Source organism: Aythya ferina, assembly GCF_964211825.1.
Source record: "Aythya ferina genome assembly, chromosome: 10".
Lineage (NCBI taxonomy): Eukaryota > Metazoa > Chordata > Aves > Anseriformes > Anatidae > Aythya > Aythya ferina.
The window spans coordinates 757233-777064 of NC_140306.1; the positions used below are offsets into that span (position 1 = coordinate 757233).

At 52.2% G+C, this 19832-nt stretch overlaps 1 protein-coding gene across 1 annotated transcript in view; it reads left to right on the forward strand.

The window, feature by feature from the left end:
- Window positions 1–17938, forward strand: part of SSUH2 (ssu-2 homolog) — a 30097-nt gene extending 12159 nt beyond the window's left edge. The window contains exons 3-16 of the mRNA XM_084530523.1: window positions 1457–1548; window positions 1625–1687; window positions 3129–3206; window positions 6376–6439; window positions 6879–6948; window positions 9946–10193; window positions 11013–11073; window positions 11362–11486; window positions 12065–12127; window positions 13003–13088; window positions 13921–14013; window positions 14984–15089; window positions 15776–15883; window positions 17583–17938. Of these exons, the coding sequence (XP_084386649.1) occupies window positions 6924–6948; window positions 9946–10193; window positions 11013–11073; window positions 11362–11486; window positions 12065–12127; window positions 13003–13088; window positions 13921–14013; window positions 14984–15089; window positions 15776–15883; window positions 17583–17729 (1062 nt within the window). The 5' untranslated portion in view covers window positions 1457–1548; window positions 1625–1687; window positions 3129–3206; window positions 6376–6439; window positions 6879–6923 and the 3' untranslated portion in view covers window positions 17730–17938. The remainder of the gene's footprint in view (window positions 1–1456; window positions 1549–1624; window positions 1688–3128; window positions 3207–6375; window positions 6440–6878; window positions 6949–9945; window positions 10194–11012; window positions 11074–11361; window positions 11487–12064; window positions 12128–13002; window positions 13089–13920; window positions 14014–14983; window positions 15090–15775; window positions 15884–17582) is intronic.
- The last annotated feature ends 1894 nt before the right edge of the window (window positions 17939–19832 follow it).

The window sequence follows — 19832 nt, forward strand, 5'->3', positions numbered from 1 at the left end:
TCTGTGCGTGTCAATCCCTCATTGGAACCAGTATCCATATGTGGAAGAAAGCGATGCTGCTTTTCTTCTTCCACACACTATTTCTGGTGCTCTCTAAAGTCATGCCCAAGACTCGCTGGTATTTCATGAAGAAAACTCAGTCTTCAGGGAAAGCAGTGCCAGAATACCAGAAAAATAGATACTCTAATAGCCGTGTGATTGGATAAATGTTATTCTTTCCCTTGTTTTTATAATAAGAAAAAGAATTTTGTGAGAAAGCTTTATCACCACAAAGATTGACATCTTCCATCATTTAAGCCTTACCACTTAGATATGGAGAGGAAAGGGAAAAGTTGCACATCCCTGAAGAAAACGAGTGAGCAAAGCGTGCCAGAGCCCCTGGAGTGCTGTGCAGCGGCTCCAGGGAGCCTGCAAAGGCTGCTTGGGCTTCGGACCGATGGGCAAGGTAATGCCCAATGTCTGACATCTGCTGTGCATGGTCTCCTCTCATCTATTTGTGCATCCTCTCCTGGAAAGAGAAGGGAGAGCCTGGGGGCAATGTGCAGGGCAGGGGGGAGCCAAAATGCATCTCCTGGGCTGGGCTGTGGTACCTGGTGTGGTGCCACGGGTCCCAAGGGGCAGGTGGGTCCTTGCTCACGGCACTGGCCTTGGCCAGAACATCGATCTCAGCAGGTATTGAGATTTAGTCACCGGTCCTCGCAGCAGGGGTGGAGAGCTGAGAAGTCCAGGGGATGAGCTGCCCTTCCTGACCTACCAGCAGGAGTCCATGGCGAGCTAAACCACGTCCCTTGGTGATAAAAAGCAGCCTGAAGCCCTGCTGTTACTGTTGGTTTGGAGCCCTTTCTTGGAAAAAGCCAAAATTATGCATCCTCAGGACACAGTGGTTATAAGCAGAAGGGTAACATTTTCCAAGGGTTCTTTCCCAGGCAAGTATAAATACACATGTGAATATTTTGTGTGCTCATGCCTGTTTTGTCATGTTGTTGGCTGCAAATGCCCCTCCTCCACCTAGGCAGAGCAATCAAAAATGCCATTTTGACATTTTCAGCTGGATTTTTTCCAATGCTCTTCTATGGGTACTTTGAGGGCCGATGCACAAGAAGGCTTTGTCTGCTTGTGTGCCTGTTGGGAGCAGGGCAGAACACGAGCCTAAATGCCCTGGGGAGGTGCTGGGTGTCGGGAGGGCCGTGTCCCACGGTGAGGACTGAGTGGGGGCTGTCCCCCCCACCCTGGGGAGCCTCTTCTGCTTTGGGGTGGTGGTGGGGCTTGGGCTGCCCCTCAGGCCATGGCCATGTGGTGGCTTCACGGTGTTTTGGGAGCCATGGCCGTGTCCTTGGTGGGCCTCTGCCTCCTGGTTTGGTGACACTGCCACACTGCAGTGAAATGCACAGGTGGGCATCTGGGGGAGCGGGGACACCTTACACACACACACACAGTGCTGCTGATTTCTTTTTAGACTCGCTGCTGTTTGTGATGCCCAACCAGAGCTGCATCTCGTTCTGTACACCTGAACCTGATCTGCTCGTGGTGCTGAGTGAGCTGAAACAGGTATGTAATGCGTGTGGGGAAACTGCGCTTCTAGGGCATCCTCACTGTGTGCTGAGACCTTTTTCTCCAACAATAGGGATGATTCCTGTCTGGGACAAGGAGTGATGTCTGCTCCACCAGTGCTGCTGTTGGGCTGCAGGTACAAAGGCAAGAGGATGATTTGTGTTTCAAAAGCTTGCTGTGGCTGGTGGCCAGCTGGAGGAGAGCTTGAGGAGTGGGCCACGTGTGGCTGCCGAGGGGGCTTGGTGTCTGAATGTTCTCAGTTTCCACCCCCATCTTCCATTTCTTTGGAACGAGGATATTTGTTACTCTATTAGGGATGGTCTCAATACCCCCTGCAGCTCCAGGTTCCTGGTTTGGAAATGTGACACTTTGGCTTCAGCCTCCAGCTCGGAAAGTAGCAGGGGCTGAGGCCAAGCTCCTGGATTGCTCCGTGTCGCTCTGGATTAGACCCTCAGCCATTCTCCTTTTGATGCTATTGCTTTTGATGCTTTGCTTTTTAATCCTTTGCTAGTCTTTGTGAAATGTCTGTAAAATGAACACAGCAGCAGCCTGCTGAGGATCCGAGCCCAGCACCTGCTGGGAGCAGTGCTGCTGGCTGTGGCAGGAGCTCTGGGCTTGCTCCTGGCTGGGGCAGAGGGGCCGGGGTAGGCAAGAGGGATGGGGTGGGATGGAGGCAGCTGCAGGGGTGGGTGAGAGCTGCGTGGAAATCCCCAGCCCCAACCTGCTGCATCGCCCTGTCTGAAGTGCCACTGGTCCTGTAGGAAGAACACTGCTTTGGGGTGTGTGGAAGGCCGCAGAAGTGGGTTTCCTGACACGATCTTGAAGGTGGCCATGGGATGGAGTTCCTCTGTGATGAGCAGTGCTCGCAGTGAGATTGCTCATTAGCATTTAAATAGCGTGATTTCAGGTCCGGATACAGGGCAACCTGAGTAGCCTGAGGTGAAGTTTAAAAATTTGAGCTGTCAAAAGCAGAAAAGGACTTTTGAAAACATAACACTGTTTTCCCCATTACTTGTGTAACTAAATCAGCTAGCCCATGTGTCAACTACAGTCTAGTCTCCTTTTATAGTAAAAACAAATATTGGAGGGACTCAGGGCCAAATGTTTTTTTTTTTTTTTTTGTCAATCTACATTGTTGGCATGACTTCCAGAGCTGCTGAGCTATCAAATCTGGACCAATGTCAGGAGAAGTGAGGATGGGTTGCACCTTGCAGGGCTGGGCTGCATCCCTGCTGCATCCCAGTGAGACCTCGGGCAGCCCCAGCACTGGGAGTACCCAGCAACAGAATGCTCTTATTAACAGGAGTCAATTTCCTCAGCATTTGAGTGAAGGAAGATGGGGAGACAGGTCCTAAAATTGTCCTTCCATAGCAATACTTGTGCAAGAAATATGTGACCTTATGAGCCAGAATTGGCCTGGCCTTGTACCAGGACTGAGCTGTCTCTAAAATGGTTGGATCAGTGCAAATGAAAGCTTTGGATTTAAGGTATTTGCAGTGGGTCAAATGCGGTCCCACTTAGGAGGTGGCCGCACTCCAATAAAGATGACGGCAAATTTTCTTTTGCTTTCTTCGCAGCTCTGTACCCTGCAGGTCTGAATACTGAAGTGACACCGTGCACCAGGTCTTGCCTTCATCTTTCAAAATTGATTACAGGCAGGTTTGTAGCTGCCGCTCTGCAAACAGTGTGGAGAGCAGTGTTTGACTTGCTGACACAGCCATCGGTAATTGTGGCAAGTAGTGTTCAAGTCTTGTTAAAAAAAAAAAAAAAAAATCAATCTTGATGATTAAGCTAAAGGAATAAATGGAAGAGGGCAAAATAAGCCCAGAGTCCTGGTAGAGAAATGCACTGCAGTCAGCAGGACACTGCTGATTTCAGGGATCCTTTGGCCCAGCTTTAAAATGTGATCATGCCTGTTCTGTTGCTGCTGTGGCGTTCAGTGCTTTTGGGATGTTTCACCTTCCCTTGTGACCATTAAACGGATATGGCTATTCTGTCTTTAAAAATGTCACTAATGAAATATTAGGGCACCTTTGGGAAGGTTCCCCTTAGTACTTAGTTGGAATTGAAATTGTGGTGCTGCGACTTCAAAACTTTTGTTCATGTATTGAATTCAAATCTGCAGTACTACTGGAGAAGTTTGATAGGCTGAGAATCTGTAAAGATGGGCCTAAGCATTGCTGGTAGTATTCCTATAAAATAGTTGTTATTTTAAAGTTTTTATATCGACTCTTCAAAGGAAGTGAAGGAGAAGCTTTCATGAAGGTGACTGGTGAACAGGTAGATCTAGGTGTTTGGATTAAAAAAAAAAAAGTTGGATAACAGATTTGCTAGCCTTAGATATTTTGTCAAATTGGATTGATTTAGTTAATTTTGTTTTGGTTCAATAAAGTATGGGAGAGAGGATCTGGGCATGGGAAATTTCGATTCTATCAAAATATCTCAGCCTTTGATTTGGAAGTGACTTTCCCTACAGGATTTTCCATTCTACCTAAGGCATGGAAAGCGAACAGCCTAAATATTTGACTGAGGTTTGTTCTGTATCTAGCGGGCTTGTTTTGGTTTAGACAAACCAAGCTTGTATCTTCCATCGGGTGTTTCAAAACGGGCGTGGGGACTGAAAGCCCCCAGGGTCCGAGGGGCTTCGCACCCCGGCTGTTGCCGCCGCTGGTCCCGGGTCGCGCAGCCCCTCCGCGTCCACCCCAGCTCCGGCACAGCCTGGCTGCGCTCACGGGCAGCGTTGGGGCTGTTCTAACACGGGGGATTTCGGCTCTCTGTACCGCCCCCGGGTACTTGGTGCGTGCCGCAGGGTGCGGAGCGCAGCCCCCGGGGGCCGGGTGCCGGCAGCCGGCGCGGTGCGGGCCCGGAGCGCGGCCCCGCAGCACCACCTAGCGCGGCCCCGCCGCACCGCTGCTGCCTGTATGCTCTCCCTGCTCCGGGCTGCGGGTGGGTTTTGGCCAAACGCACGGCTCTCAGCGCCCAGCAGCCTGCGGGGGGGCAGCTGCAGCTTGCACACCCACCCCCTCGCTGCCCGTGCGCTCAGGGCGCGCTGGGCAGCACGCGTACCCCACGGTGCTGTCACCACCCCAAAAGCATTGGGGAAGATCCGGTTATTGGGAGTGTTAGGTGCTGTGTTAGATGCAGCATGTACCACTCGGGGAGCTATTTTGGGAGGTTGAGGTGAGCACACAGGGTGCCCAGCAGCAGTGCTGCCAGTGGGGCAGGCAGAGATGTGATCTGCTGTCCTCTCTCCTTCCCGCAGCATCCCTGCCACCCTCTGCGACTTTTCAGGCAGAGGAGCAGTGGGAGAGGAGCAGAGATCCGGCACTGGCCCCTGTGCAAGAGGAGCAGCAGGACTTCTCCCAGCATCGCTTGTTTGCTCCTCAGAACCAGTGGAGAGGTTAGCCCTGGGCATGCAGAGGGCAGCAGTGGAAGCAAACATGACTTCCAGTGCACCCAGTCGTGGCTGCTCAGTGGCAAACCTATAGCCAGATATTTTCTGAGGTGGGGGCTCTGCTCACAGGGGAAATCACTGATTTAGCCTATAAAAGAAATCTCCACATGGACAGCCTTAAACGAAGCATGAAAATTGCTGATGAATCTTGACTGGTGCTTTGGCCCTGCTGCCCCCTGCAGCATCCTGGTGTTGTGGTGGCGCACACCAGGGCACGCCTTCATTTCAAAACCACCAAATTGTTATCTTCAGGTCTGTATTTTTGGATAAGTATCTGCTCTGTGTACCTATTCTGACAGAGTTATTTTTACTTGTTAGAACAACCATTTTTTGGTGCGCTGTTATATTTATTACTTCTTCCCTTCATGGCTTAATGATAAGAAAAGATAACTCTGGTTCTGGCAAGAAGCATTGTTTTTCTGCTTTAAATAATGATAGTATTTTAATAGCTGCAGATAAAGGATTAGCACTTGGGCTTGGCAAAGACCTGCTTTTACTGCTTGAAATAGTCTGGAGTGTGCGTTTGGAGTGGGCAAGTTGCCACTGGAAAGGATTTGTACCCACCCAAAGGAACAAAGCCCAGCTATTTTTACTTCTGGGATAAAATGGGACAGGGCAGAAAAGCTTATCTCGGACAGGTTTTGGGTGACTGCAGCTCACTGGGGCATGGCGCCTGGCCGGCTGCTCCTGTTGTATGGAGCAGGTCTTGGGGCAGAGCCAGGGGCAGCAGTGACCCTTCCCGGTGGGACCATCCCTGGGCTCCTGTCGGGTGCGAGGGGCATGGAGGTGGCTGCTGGTGAGCGGTGGCACCCGTGGTGAGCAGTGCTGGGAGCCTGGAGGGGAGGGAGCGCGTCCCCTCTGCTCTGGGGGCAGAGAGCATCCGTGACACCTTGCAGCATTGCTCAGTGCTGCAGAGGGAGGTGTGAGGGAGGAGACATCAGTTGTGTGATGGGGTAAGAATTGAGGATTACGGGGCTGCTTCAAAGCCTACAAACCTCTGGGCAGCTTTCTGTCAGCTGGAACTACATCAGGCCCCATCTGATGGGAGGAAAACAAGATCCAATTTATACTAAATAGGATCAAAAGTACTAACATCTGAAATTGAAAACCTGCTCATGCAGTAAGTGTTTCACATGACCGCACAAGGAAGTGGAGAACATCGGGAAACACAGAAGAAAAAAAATAGCCAGAAATGTCGCTAGGGTGTCCAGAGAGGTTTTGGACAGATGCTGCTGTGTCGGTGTCCCTTCGTACCACCTGCTGCTGCCGACTTTTATTTACTGAAAGCCTGCATGCTCACAGCAGCAGTAACAAGCGTGTCCATTGCTTTGCACGTGGCCTTCAGTTCTGAGCTGCTGCTTGCTTTCCAGGTGCATGTGGCTGACACAGATGTACCAGTGAAGCACTGCTTATGTCTCCAGAATCTGCTCTCAGGTTAGCAAGTACCTAATAATTACACCAGAAAAAGCTAACACCAAGAGCTGTGGGCACGTGGAGCTTCAGGCGGTACCGTGTGGGTGCGCAGGCAGCTCCCCCCCTGCAGCCAAGCAGTGCCTCGAGCCCACAGTCAGTGTTGTGCCTCCTCCTCTGGAGACGTTACCATACCTCGTACCACTGGGCTTCAGGGGCTGCAGGACACGCGGTCTCCACAATTTCCAGCATCTTCCTCTCCAGTGGGTCTTCACTTTGGGAAGCCAGCACGGTCTGTGTGGGCTGCTTGGCACTTTCCTTCCGGGCAAGTTTCTGCTTTGTCCAGCTTCGACATTAATTCATTATTTCCCAACATCTGCGTTGTTTGTTAGAGGGGAGTGGCTCAGGGGGGCTGGGTTTCATTGCTGCCAGCACAGAATTCACAGAAAACATCGTATTGCAGGGGAGATTGCAAGGACAGGACCATCTTGGTTCCTAACCTTTGAAAATGGAACAAGACATGAAAGCAGACAGTAAGTAAAGCTAAAAGAAATAGATTGCATGCCATGCCAATGAGTTCCTCTATTAATTTTATTCAGTTGTACTTCTTAACATATTCCTAAAATGTGTTTTCAAGCAATAGGTTAAAAATTAACTGTTTTGAGAAGGGAACTCATATTCCACCAAATGTCAGTGTGTGCGTTCTCCCAGGCAGTGCTTGTGGAGAGGGTCAGCGCATCTCTTGTGCCATGTCTGTGAGCTACAGGTGTTGCTGCTCACTTAAGTCCAATGAAAAGCCTAAGCTGAGGCTTGTTATCTTTTAACAGAATGCTGCTTAATCAAAATATCTCTCATGATGGCGCTTTGATCTTATGCCCTTGACTATATCTTCTTCATTAGACGTTAATACGGTTCCTGAAGAAACTCTAATTATGTGGTGCCCCAGTGAAATATCACTGTCACTGTTGCTGCTGAAAAGTAATTGAGTTCTGAGGTTCCTTAATTTATGAATGAGAAAAGCTTTGATTAGCTTTAGAAATAATAATGCTGCAGGAAGTTTCTGTTTAATCGGATGGAAAAAAAAATTATTCACTGTGGTCCTGGGGGTGCTGCACGCAAGGCTGACTTCCCGCTCCAACAGCCAACTGGTCAGAAGCGAGTGAAGTGATTTATGGCGACAAAAACTGCAGGGTAACTGACAGATTTTGCCAAAGACTGAACTCTCCCCAACTTTTTGGCTGTGGGTTCTATCCAAAATCCACCAAAAATGGGAGTCTTTCTGCTGATGTCAGTGGGCTCAGGGTCAGTCACTGCTGGCCAGCTGCAGCGTTTGCAGTCCCTGTGGCTGCCTGGAGGCTGGGGAGAGCAGCGTGGCCTTGTGCTGTGCCCGACTCTGCGGGCATTCTGCCGGCTGTTTGGTGCATTAGGGCTGGATCGCTGTGATGTGCAGCAAAACCTGGAGTATCTGATGAGTAGCAGCCGAAGCGCTGAATCTCCTGGCTTTGGTCAAAGTCCGTCTCAGACTTATTGTTGTTTCGAAGTGGAGCGATGTGTTCATGTTTATACACTATTGTGATTTCCAACATCATCACCGTAGCAACAACCCTGCTGTTGACTTATTTGCTCCAGATTTGGGATATTTTTAACCAGGTCATTTAAACCATTTCCACTGGGCTGGAATTTGGTGCTTATCTCCATCTTTTGTTATAAACAGGTTTTAATTTAACCTTTTTGCATTAAAAATAAGTGTTCAGGTTCTCTTCAGAATGTGCATAGAAATCCAGTACGTCTTGGAACTATCAGAAAGGATTTGATCTGATGGTTCAAATAAGAACCTGGGAGTTCACCCTTCTGGGATGTTTCTCTGCAACACACCATGAAGCACACTTCTTCCTCGTGCCTCCTGCCCCAGGTGTGCCCAGCATGGTGCTCACCCGCAGCAGGGCTGTGCCTGTCTGAATGAGCCTGGGAAAAAAAGGTGTGTAAAAGCTGCATTTTCTGAATGAGAAAATCACAAGACTTTCAGTAATATTTGCATTTCCTTTTCCTTGTGAGTACAACTCCGTGCAGATGTACCAAGCCACCACCAATGCAGCACCAGAGCAGAGGGTCAGGCGAGGTGCCTCTGCCGGGAGCGCTCCTACCCTGGGGCATGGAGGACAAAGCAAAGCTGGAGCTTTGGCTTGCTGAGAAGCACAGGCTGTGAGCTGGGTGGCTGGGGAGTCCACAGCACTGGGAGATACTTCACCCCTGCCTTAGGAAGATGTTTGTGTTTGATCTAGACGTGGCCAAGACAGTCACACTGAAGGCACCTTACTGATTGATTTTTTTCAAGGCGCCTCTCTGCAGTGCTTATCTCTGAAAACCTGCAGCTGAGGGGCAGCCTTGTCTTCTGCACGAGCAGTGTGGTGTTTCAAGTAGAGCGTGTAGTTTCTTATTTTTGTAAGGAGAAATAATGGAGAGATTAATTTAGCCTCCTGGAAGGAAGGGGAATGCTCTCAGATAAGCCCAGTAAATCAAGGTGATGGATGGCTCCCCTCAGCCCCGCTTTGTGCAGCTCCCATCGCTGGTGGTTCCTGCTCTGGCATTTCCTGGCCCTTCCACACGCTCCCTGCTCACCCAGACTGACTTTCATCACCAGCTGCTGTGATAGGAAGGGCCGCTGGAAAAAAAAGGCTAAATAAAAAGAATTGTTTCTGTATCAGGAACCAGGAGCACCGATTGTTAGCAGTGGCTATTTTTAGAGTGGTACTCAGGGAAACAAACCCCACAAACAGAACTGAAGCGAGCTGGAAACTTTTAGAGGAGGCAGCCGCTGGAGGAGCAGACACTGCTCGAGGGGAAGGCAGGCGGCGGCTGCTCCGTGCGGCTCTCGGCCCTCAGACACCCGCGGGGTGTCAGCATTGCTCCACCTCAGCGCAGGGACCGGGCTGCCGGGCGGGGGCACGACGGCAAATCCCTGCTCAAATCCCTGCTGAAATTCCTGCCGAAATCCCTCTCGCAATCCCTGCCAAAATCCCTGCCGCATCTCCTCTGCGGCCATCGGTGCTGGCAGCCCCTGGACCACCCCCCGGTGCGCACTGCTGCAGCCTCAGGGGGCGCTCAGCTCCGGCCCCCGGGCTCCTTTTCTCCTCCTGAGTGCCTGTTCCTGGCTCGTTGCTGTCCCGCAGGCAGGTTTTGGAAAGCAGGCTGCCCGCTGTGAGGTGGGGGGCTGTCTGCTGGGCCGGCCCCCAGGCCCCCATCCCTGCTGAGCGCAGGGCTGGGACCCAGCACAGCCCACGGCACAGCCTGCTGGGGGCACCCGGAGCATCCCAGTGCGTGGATGGGGCAGCACTGGGATGAGCTAGGATGTCACTGGGATGAACTGGGCTAGCCACAGCTCCTGGCAGTGGTGCAGGGGGCTTGGTGTGCAGTGAGCTGCTGTCCTGGGAGCAGCTTTGGCTTCCACACCTAAATCTTAGCACATTACTGAGCAAGCTCTGCCTTCAGTTTCAGTTGGGTTTGAGTTTCTCCATATCCCTTTCCCATAGGAGCCAAGCCAGTGCCACCACCTCTGGGCCTGCTGGGCGAGCTAAATAATGCACCGACTGTTTCCAGGCCTGTAGAGCAAGTGCAGAGCAGAAACCCCTCGGTGTCGGTTCCTCGCGGTGTCCCCCCGCTGACGGAGGCGGCGGCCAGGACAGCCCTGCTGCGCTTCGTGGCCGCCAGGCGCTGCTACGGGAGCAGGGCGGCGGCGGAGCTGGACATCCAGGAGCTGCGCCCGCGCGTCACCTACCGGGTGAGGACACCCAGGGGGCCTCTTGGGCCGCCTCTTCTGAGCACGGGGCAGTTTCCAACCACCTGGTGGCTTTGGGCCACAAGAATTGTCTGGTCATTACATAAGAGTGCTTTCACCCTGCTTTGAACGCAGTCACATACATTACGTGCTTTCCAAGGAGAATCTACCCAGGAGCTGCCTGCGAGCTTCCTAGCTGAAAGGTCCACATCCCTCCACAGTACAGCATCCCCTTGGCAAAGCCCTGCAGACCTGCTTTTACAGCTCAGCTTTGCAAAAGACAGCAGTTCCCTTAGCTAGACGGGAGGGACGTGCTCTGCAGCTTGTTTCTTTGGACACACGCGAGCACAGAGTGAACTGCAATGCCCTGCGTGCCCCCAGCTGTGAATGTGTCTTTGCAATATTTAATTCCACAGAAAACATGTGGCATTTGATTCTCTATTGTCACTCCTCTCACTGGAAACATTTCTGGCAGACTTTGTGCCTGCTGCCCGTAACAGCTGGCCTCGGCTCAGCCTTGCTTTGGGCGAGTTGCTGCCCCCAGGGCAGTGCCCAGCCAGCAGCATTTCAGTCCCAGTGCCACGGCGCCGTGCTGCCGCTGCCTGGGCTGCTCTCGGGGGGGTGTGTGGGTGCTGTGTCCCCTCCCTGCTGGCTCTTTTGGGTGTTAGAAGTGGGTAACAGATGAGCAGTGAGAAGCAGGGCATTGGGAGTGCCCTCTGACAGGCGCTTTGGGGCAGATGTTCTCCCACACTCACAAGTCGTGGTTACAATACCTACTTTATGCAAGGTGTCCCTGTGGCCTCTGCATTTTTTCTCTTCTAGTATCGACTGGAGACGTTCAGTGAATCGCGGTTAAGCGAGTGGGCGTTTGAGCCCTTCACCAGTAAGTGCCTGCCCTCCGTCCATCGGGAATAGCACAAATGGGCAATGATGACCCCTGGCCATGGTGGCAGGAGGACGCTCAGCACCTCGGGGTGCCCATGGCATGGACCCGCAGAGGGATGGTCCGGGGATGGGGACAGGGAAGGGGATGGGGATGGGAATGGGGCTGGAGATGGGAGTGGGGACAGGGAAAAGGGGTTATGTTGGTTGGTTCCCAGCAGTGCCGGGAGCTGGCCTGCATCCAAGCGCTGCCTCCAGCCAGCCAGGTAAGATGCCATCACCTTTGCAGAGCCCGGAGCAACCAGACCCCCTGGGGACATCCCTCCAGACCTCTGGGACGTGGAGGTGGGGGTCCCCCCGCTCTTCCAGGGCCAGACACGGCGCTGCCGGGTGCCCCGCTCGGCGCTGGTCAGGGTGAGTCCTGCTCCTCTGGGTGCGGGGAGCACGTCCCTGCTGCGGCACCCTCAGCTCCGCCTGACACTGGTGGGCGCCAGGCTTCAGCTTTCCACTTCCCAATTTTTCTGCACTAAATGCCTGGGAAAATAGTCGGAGATTCCTTCTTCCTGGTGTTTTCTTCTTCTAGAAGTTTGAGGGCAAATTTTGCTTCAGCCTCTTCAAGAAACGGCGCTAGATGATTTTTCCCCTTTTGTTAATTTTTTTCCCACATTAGCAGAACGTTTGTTTCCATGACAGTTCCCATTTAGCTCTTGACAAGCTTATAGCTGGTCAATTTATTTTACTTTTTAGTGAAATTATGAATAAAGAAAAAAATGACTTTCTTTTGCCAGCGTTACATAGACATTTGCCTTTGTTAAATAATTATTATTTATGACTCCTTTAGTGCTCTTACAGCACAATTTTATGGTATTGGGTTCTGTCCCATTAAGACCAGAATGTTATCACTGAATTCTGATGCAGGAGGAGTGCGTGTGCATAATATGAGATGTCTGAAACCTCAGCAGCTTTGTGCATGAGTAACCCTCTGATTTCAGGAGTGTCACAGATGCCACGGTCGTGGCCGATCGCAGTGCGGCGCGTGCCACGGTGCGGGCCGGGTAAGGAGCTGTGGCAGCTTCCACCAGGAGCTCTGCCTTTCTGTCTGCTTTGCTTGGGTTTTGTTTGTGAAACGGCAACATGCAAATGCTTATTCTGAGGCGGGGAGCCTGAGGGGCAGTCCTGCCTCGCTCCTGTTTGCTGCCCCCGGGGCTGGGGCTCCGCGGTGTCCCAGCAGTGTCACCAGGTCCCTGCAGAGATGTGAGCGGGACCATCCTAACCCTGCCCGGCCACCAGAGTCTCACCCCACTCTACGTCCACAGCCTGTGTGTTGCAGTGGTGAGGGGGAAAGGAGGTTTTGCTCTGCACTGCTGACATGAGCTCAGATCTCAGGCATGAAGTACAGCGCGTTGCTTGCTGCCTTCAGATGCGCTCAGCTCCGTGTTTTGGGCTTCCGAATGGAAGGGAAGGCTGAACTCAAGGTGCAAGGGCAGCTGCAGACCTGGCCTCCTCTTTGTGCTTGTTCTGCTACACAGATATTTCCAAAGACAGCCCAAAGATGTATCGTTATTGCACTAAAATTGCTGCTTAATTAATCAGATTAAATAGTAGTAAATAAAAGCACACTGCTAACAACGTGAATAAATACCAGCGGAAAATTCCGTCTGCAAGAAAGGAGGCATTTCAGCCCAGATCGTGTGTCCAATTTACATCACTGGTTAATTTGACCGAAACACCTAATTAATCCGGAGGCACAATATATGAGCTGTTTCGTACACTCTTTTCGCTGCAAGGTACGTGCTTGGCTTAATGCATTTCTCCGCAAGCCCGAATTAGCGATTATTCCAATAACATACCTAAAAGCTTTTTGTTGCTACGCCCGCCACGGTTTTGTTCTGGCAGCCAGCTCCTGTTTAAGGCCTCGGTGTGTTCGCAGGCGAGGTGTGTGACGTGCAGGGGGTCCCGGCGGAGGCTGAAGCAGCAGAAGAGGTGCCAGCTCTGCTCCGGCACGGGCCGCAGCAGGTAGGGGCTGCTGCGGGAGGCGCCTCGTGGCACTGCCTGGGCACGTGGAGATGTCTGCGTGCTTTGTTTGTCCTGCTGCCACGAGGATCACCTGAAAGAAAAGGCAATATGGCAATAGCTCTATTCTCCAGGAAAAATGGTTAGAAAGAGCCCCTTTTTCCCAGCTCTCCGATGCCCACGGATGCCAGCAGAAGATTTTTCGCTGATTTTTGCAGGCTGGGCTTTAGGTCCCGTTTCGGCAGCGCATCATTCCGGGTTTGGCAGGTTTTACAGCTGGAGAATTACCACCCTATTGTTTTTCCAAACATGAAACTTAATAGGCTTAAAAATGATCCTTAAGTGACACAAGAGAAGGTACTGTGCCGGAGCTGTTCTGTTTACGTGGCTCCATTAAGTTTAAAGTAACAGCGACGGTATCGTGCATAATCGTGGCAGTCATTTTAAAGCACGAATCCACCGGGGCTAATGATGGCTGGAAGAGCCTTAATGAATCAGTCGCTAACTGCTGCTAATCACGTTGCACGGTGCCATCCAAAAGCTCGGCGCAGCAGCAGATGCCTCCCGTGTCTGGCAGAGGCACAGGCAGCAGCGCCTTCGCAGGGACACTCCCTTCTTAGCACCGCGTGGGGAAATTGTGCTTATCCTTAATTAGAGGTACAAATACATCCTGTGATGAGCTCCCCATTTACAGACAGCTGTGTGGATGGCCTTCCCTGGCCCTGGGCCACAGCCCCGGGGAGCTGTGGGGAGCCACAGGCAGTGGCTGGTGGTGCTCAGTGCTCGTCCTGCGCCCAGCAGCCCCATCCCTGCAGCCCCTGTCGTTGCCTCCAAGGTGCAGTACCTGCTCCGGCCGGGGCAGCAAGACGTGCACAACGTGCCAGGGAGAGAAAAAGCTCCGGCACTTCAGGCAGCTGGTGATAACCTGGTAAGCAGCACGGGTTCATGGCTGTTAATTTTATTCCTTGTTTTCCTACAAGGCTTTGAAGCTCAGCTTGATTTGTAGGGGGAAGCCAAGACAAGATTTATTGGCACTGGTCAGGCAGGAATGGGGGCCGAGAGGGTCAGGTTTAGCTTTTAATGATGCTGGTCATTTCTCTCCATGGGTACCGAACTCTCACAGCCCAGACCCAAAACTCGGGCAGCTGAGGATGCCAGAGGTGATGGGGGCAGTGGCTGAGCTCCTTTTCCTGGGGTTTTAGCGGTGGCACGAGGCTGATGGCTGTGTTGCAGCCCTGGTACTTCCCATTTGGTGCCAGAGATAGCAGATGGGGCTAAACAAATCTTAGCTTGAGAGGTTTGGTTGAAAGCCCTACCTGCTGCTTTGGGTGCATCCTAACCACTTTCCCATCTTTTTACAAAATGCCTCCAGTTACCCTGTGTGAAGACCTTCCCTTTCCAGAGCACGGTATGTGCCCAGCCATAGGGTGACCTGCACTTGGAAGCTGCCCCAGCCGTGCTCGGGGTGCTGGTGGGGCTCCTGCAGGGTGCAGAGCCTGGGGCAGGCTCCAGCAGGTGGGATGTCCAGCATCAGGCACCAGCCTTGGCCCTGCCCCACAACCATAGACCAGAAAGGCTCACTCTGATATGAGCCAGGGCTTTGGATGAGGAATACAATACTTCTGAAGTAAGGAGTTGATAGGTTTGGAAGGCAAGGAGGCTGATCACCATGAAGGGCTGATTTCAGGATTATTTATCCAAGAGTCACCCATGGTTGTTGCATATACAGGGTTATTAAGGAGCTAACACCAGAGGGCACAAAGGTTGGGCAGAGATGGTTGCTGTCCTCAGGAACCAGGGAGCACTCGAGCATTTCTCAGGCATTCAGGATCTGGGAGATGGGTCGGCGCCCTGCACACAACCTCTGATCACTCGCTGGTTTTCCCTCACTCTTGCAGGAGGAACAACGTTTTTGAATTTGTTTCTGAGCATCACCTGAACTTCCCAGGGGAGCTGCTCAGCAAAGTCAGTGGCGAGAATATATTCCAAGATGAAAACGTGGTGGTGAGTGTGAGTGCGGGGAGGCGATCCCTCCCCGGGTGCTGCAGGGACGGGTGGCCCGCAGGTAGTGCAGGGCGTCCTTGGCTCCTTCCTGGGACCTGGCCTTGCTGGGTTTTCTGCCCGACAAAAGAGGACTGAGCCAGGCCCATATACCTGCAAAAGCCCGGGGGAGTTTTTTATTATAGGCTGGCAGGAACCGGTGGAAATTTCAGCCATGTACCAGGAGCTGGAGCCAGGCACAGACTGCCTCTCTCCCAGAGCTGTTACTCAGTGTCAGGCATCTGTAGTGAACACTTTGCATCTGGTGCTGCTGAGTCCCTCGGGGTCTGAATGATGCTTTAGCATCTGACTCATTCTTCAGTGAGTGTTTTAGATCCGAAGTTCTGTGAGTGCTGAGGTCTGTGGGGCTGTAACGCAGACGGCTATCGCTCACGCTGTGAGAGAAGTAGCTGCATTCCCGACTAATTCTGCTTTTGCCCATAAGCCAAATATTTCTTCTGTCCGCATAGTGGGGTAAACAGAGAGGCTTAAAAAACCCTCTCAGACTTAACAGTGCTGCGCTACTGGAAGAAGGTGACGGTGAGGCCTCTTAGGGCATCTTTCCTGTCCCCCAGTGCCTGCCTCCAGCTGGGGCTGCCAGCCCAGGAGCAGCACCTTCCCTGGCATGCTGTTGGGTTTATTTCTTGCAGGTGTGCCCCATCGTTGACTTCCCCGAGCCTGCCATCTCCCAGGCCTCGCGGCGTGCCATCGCTGAGCACAGCGCGGCGTTTGCCAGCTCGTCCCGCATCCTGTGGCAGGTAAGGGGGGCCCGGGGCTGCCAGGCTGGCACCACGGGGAGCTCACAGGTCATGCCCGGTGGTGCCAGCCCCTGAGGAGTGGTAACAGCATGGTGCCGGGTTGCCATCCCCTCAGCATCCCCCCATCCCATGGGACACACCACGAGGAGGGTGCTCACCAGCCGGCCCTGGAAATTCAGCTAATTGTGTGGTTCAACTAATTATGGTCAGCCAGCGAGCGTGGCCAGACACAGCAGGACGTTGGGAGCAGTAACAGATTTCATTATTTATTTAGAGGTGACCTTTAGTGAATGAAAAAGAAATCATAATTACCAAGTGAAATACCCAGGAAATAATTTTACAAGAGCATATTCAAAGATGTAGGCAGTTGTGGCTATTATTTTCCCTTTTACCTTCCCGGAGCCCTGGCAAATGTTAGTTATTATCACTATTTATATTTAGAAGCTATTTTTGAATAAACGTTAGGATTCCACTCATCTGATTCTTGCTAGAATGTGGCAATCGCTGTTGCTCCCATTATAAATGCTAATGCACAAGTTTAGCTAGAACATACTGTCTTTTCGCCCACAGGAAAGACAAGATTTCATGTTAAAAATGCAAGTAAATTGAAAGACCAAAATAAACTTAGGGGGAGATGGCTTGATTTTCCATGTGGTCTGTCAAAGCCATCTCTTTGGCAAATTTCTGTCTTCCAACTTAATTCTAGCCTGTAATTTCCAGTTCTCAGCATCAAAAGCAGTTTGTTCAGAGCCTGCTGCACACCCAAAGCCTCCTCTAGCTGTACAGGAAGGCAGGTGCTGAAAACCTCCCGCTGTGCCAAGTCCCCGGCACCATGTGGCATCTGTGTCCATCCGGGCTGCGTTATGGGTGCTTCCCCACCAGTTAATTTTTCATCCCTTCCACTTGCTGTTGGCTGAAGTTCTGCTTAATAATCAGCATCTTTTGGAAAAAGGTGAGGGAAGGAAGTATCTCCTCCTGCCTGGCTGGTGCTGTTCTGCTTTCCCCCGATGCTGGCCATGAAGCGGCTCGGGGGCACGGCGCAGGGAAAATGTCCCCGTGGGCAGGGACCACGCCAGGCCCTGCTTGCTGCGAGGGGAAGGCAGGCTTTGTGCCTTCTGTCATCATTCGGTTTCATGGGGCTCCTTTATTTGCATTTTCTTTTAAATTTGCCCAGAATCTGGTGGCATCATTGCCCTCACCGGGGTGTTTTCACTGCCAGACAATCCTGTGACTGCCCGCCCTGCCTCCTCCAGTGGAAAGAGGGGACTTTCCACCACAAAACCCAATGCCTGCTGGTGGCACGCTGCCTGCTGCCTGCCCTGGGCAAGGATGGGGGAATTGCCTCCACACGCAGCCCTCAAGCACACGAGGCAGGAGGATGCACTAGCACACCAGGGCTTACTGGATTTAAGGAATTAGCTTAAAGAGCTGTAAATGCAATAGAAGTGGTGCAATATGGGCCAAAACATAATGGTGCTACTGCTAGGGGAGCTTTCAGGAGCAGCTGTGATAGCTGCAGTGTTGGGCTCTTCCATCTCCATGGATTTTTGGTTCCCTTTCACTAAGTAGCTGCTGCCCTGGCCCCAAAAGGCTTGTGGCCAGAAGCTGGGGGTTTTGGGGCACATCAGCCTAAAGTGTGACACAGCACCAGCTCCAAACACCACACAGCTAACTGGGGCTTCTCTGTTTCTTTTCCTAGCGTCAAACCGTCGAGCGAATCCCCATCACAGAAGTGCACTACCAGTACTTGGGGAAGCCTTACCTCTACTACATCTATGGGCTTGAAAACAAGGTGTACGCGCTGGACTACCCCGAGAGGTGCTGCTGTGGCTGCACCATCCTGTGAAGGCCCAGCGGGTGCCTTCCTGCCATGCAGCACGGGGTTACAAGCCGCAGTGAGGCCGGCATCTCCCAGCCCTGATGGCCCCAGACCTCCCCCTGGGTGCAGCATCAGGCCTTTGGGTAGAGATTTCCCCACTGGATGCTTCCCCTCCTTGCTGTAATGCTGTATCGTTAAAGCGATGCCTATTGACAGAGACATTTTCAGTCCAGCCACGCCATTTCTGACTGTCGCCTTTCTTCCCCTGTTTTATTTATCAGATTTCCTGAGTTACTACATAATCCATAATGATATGTTTCAGTATCTATCCAATTATCAAATCTAACTTCAAAGGATTTCGCTTTAAAATACCCACTAACATCACCTGAGGGCTGGTTCTGCCGATACAGAAGTTACTGTGTGAGGACAAAGTGCTCTTGGAGCCTGGGCTTTATGCGGTGCTGGGGGCAGCACCCGTGGGTGGCCTCATCCAGCAATGACCTTGCCTCAGGTGCTGGCAGGAGGCAGTTCTGCCAGCACTTCTCATCCTTCTTGTTCTGTTTTAGCACCCATCTTGCAATGTTCCTCTTACAAAAGCCTGCAGGAGAACTGCAGATCTCTCTGGGTTAAGGCTAAATCCAGCACTTGTTTGCAGGGTAAAGCTGGAGAAGATAAAGCAAACAGACCCTTGAAAAGTTCAGAAATGTGCCAGGAAATAGGAAGACACCAACACTTATAGTTAAAAAGAAAGCAAGCAACCCTCCTCTCCTCCTCCATGATTTTTTCATAGTTCTCGTGCTGTTTGGGGGCCTAATGGAGGGTTTTTGTGTGGGTGGCACTGGCAGACCCTAACAGATTGCTGCATCAGATGGGGATGTGCTGCCTGCACCCTGGCACTCTTGTTGTCTGTCACTGAGCTGACAGTTGAATTAGTACCTTATCACAGCAAATCAGCATGGGAAAAACACACTGAAGTTCTGGGAATCTTGTAAAAGATAAAGACCCACACTGTCAGCTTGAATGGGGACTGTGAGGGAGGGGAGGAATGCGAGGAAGACTGGGGGAAGGCATTTAACAGCTGACAGATTTTAAAACAAGTGAGTTGAAAATTACTTTGTAAAAGAAGTGTTTTCTAATGCTGCTTCTAAAAGAAAAGAAAAGAAAAAAAAATGTTTCTGGTAATGTGCAAACAGAGGAAATGAGCGTGTGAGGGGGAGAAGAGCTTTCCTGGCTTTGCCATGGGGGGAGAGACGTGGGCAGCAGCTGTAGCCGTGCAAACACTCGCCTGCTGTGGCCCCCCATGCAGGTGATGCTGCCCCATGCCAGCCCTGTGCCAGCGGTGTGATGCTGCCCCACACTGTCCCCACACTGTCCCCAGCCCTGGAGCTAACCCAGGCAGCTCCGTGCCCCTGGCTGTGTGCAGGGGGGAGCCAGCCCAGAGCTGGTGCCAGCCCCTTGCAGGCCCACTTTTACCATGGGATTTGGCAAGCAGCAGCGCAATGCAGGCGTGCTCGGAGGAGCTGTGGGGACAGTGCTGCGTTTTAAAGCACACCTTTGGCTGTCTCCTTCTGCCTTGCCGCAGTCCCTCAGTTTTGCTTTGCTCCCCTGGGGTGGGAAGTGTTGGTAGGCTGCGTGTGCAGTCTCGGGCAGGTTTCGAAAGGGGGCTTGAGCATGCTGGCAGTACAACTGAGCACATGGCACTCTGTGTATGGCTGCCATTAACTGCAAATGGGACCTTGTGCTCGCGTAAAACGCCGCACGAAAGCACGGCAGATGCAGCACATCTGCACACCTCCCTCCAAGGGGCTGCGCAGCACTGGTACTGCTCTGCAGGGGCCTCCTCTGCTGCCGCTGATTGCTCTGCAGCAAAAGCAAACACAGGCTCTAACGGCCTTGTTATTAAACCACATATTTAATAGGGTTTTGGTCCTTTTGTGTGCGTCTAACTCTGGACTGGTTGCTTACCCACAACAAGCCCAGGACAAGGGTGCCCGCAGCATTGCACATTGCTAATGCTAGGGCATGATGTGAATTGTTAAGAAAAACAACAGCAAGCACACAAAGAGCCAGGAACGGCTCCTGCAGGTCAGGCAGCTGGGGCTCGCTGGGCTGCAGGGGCCCTGAGCGTGT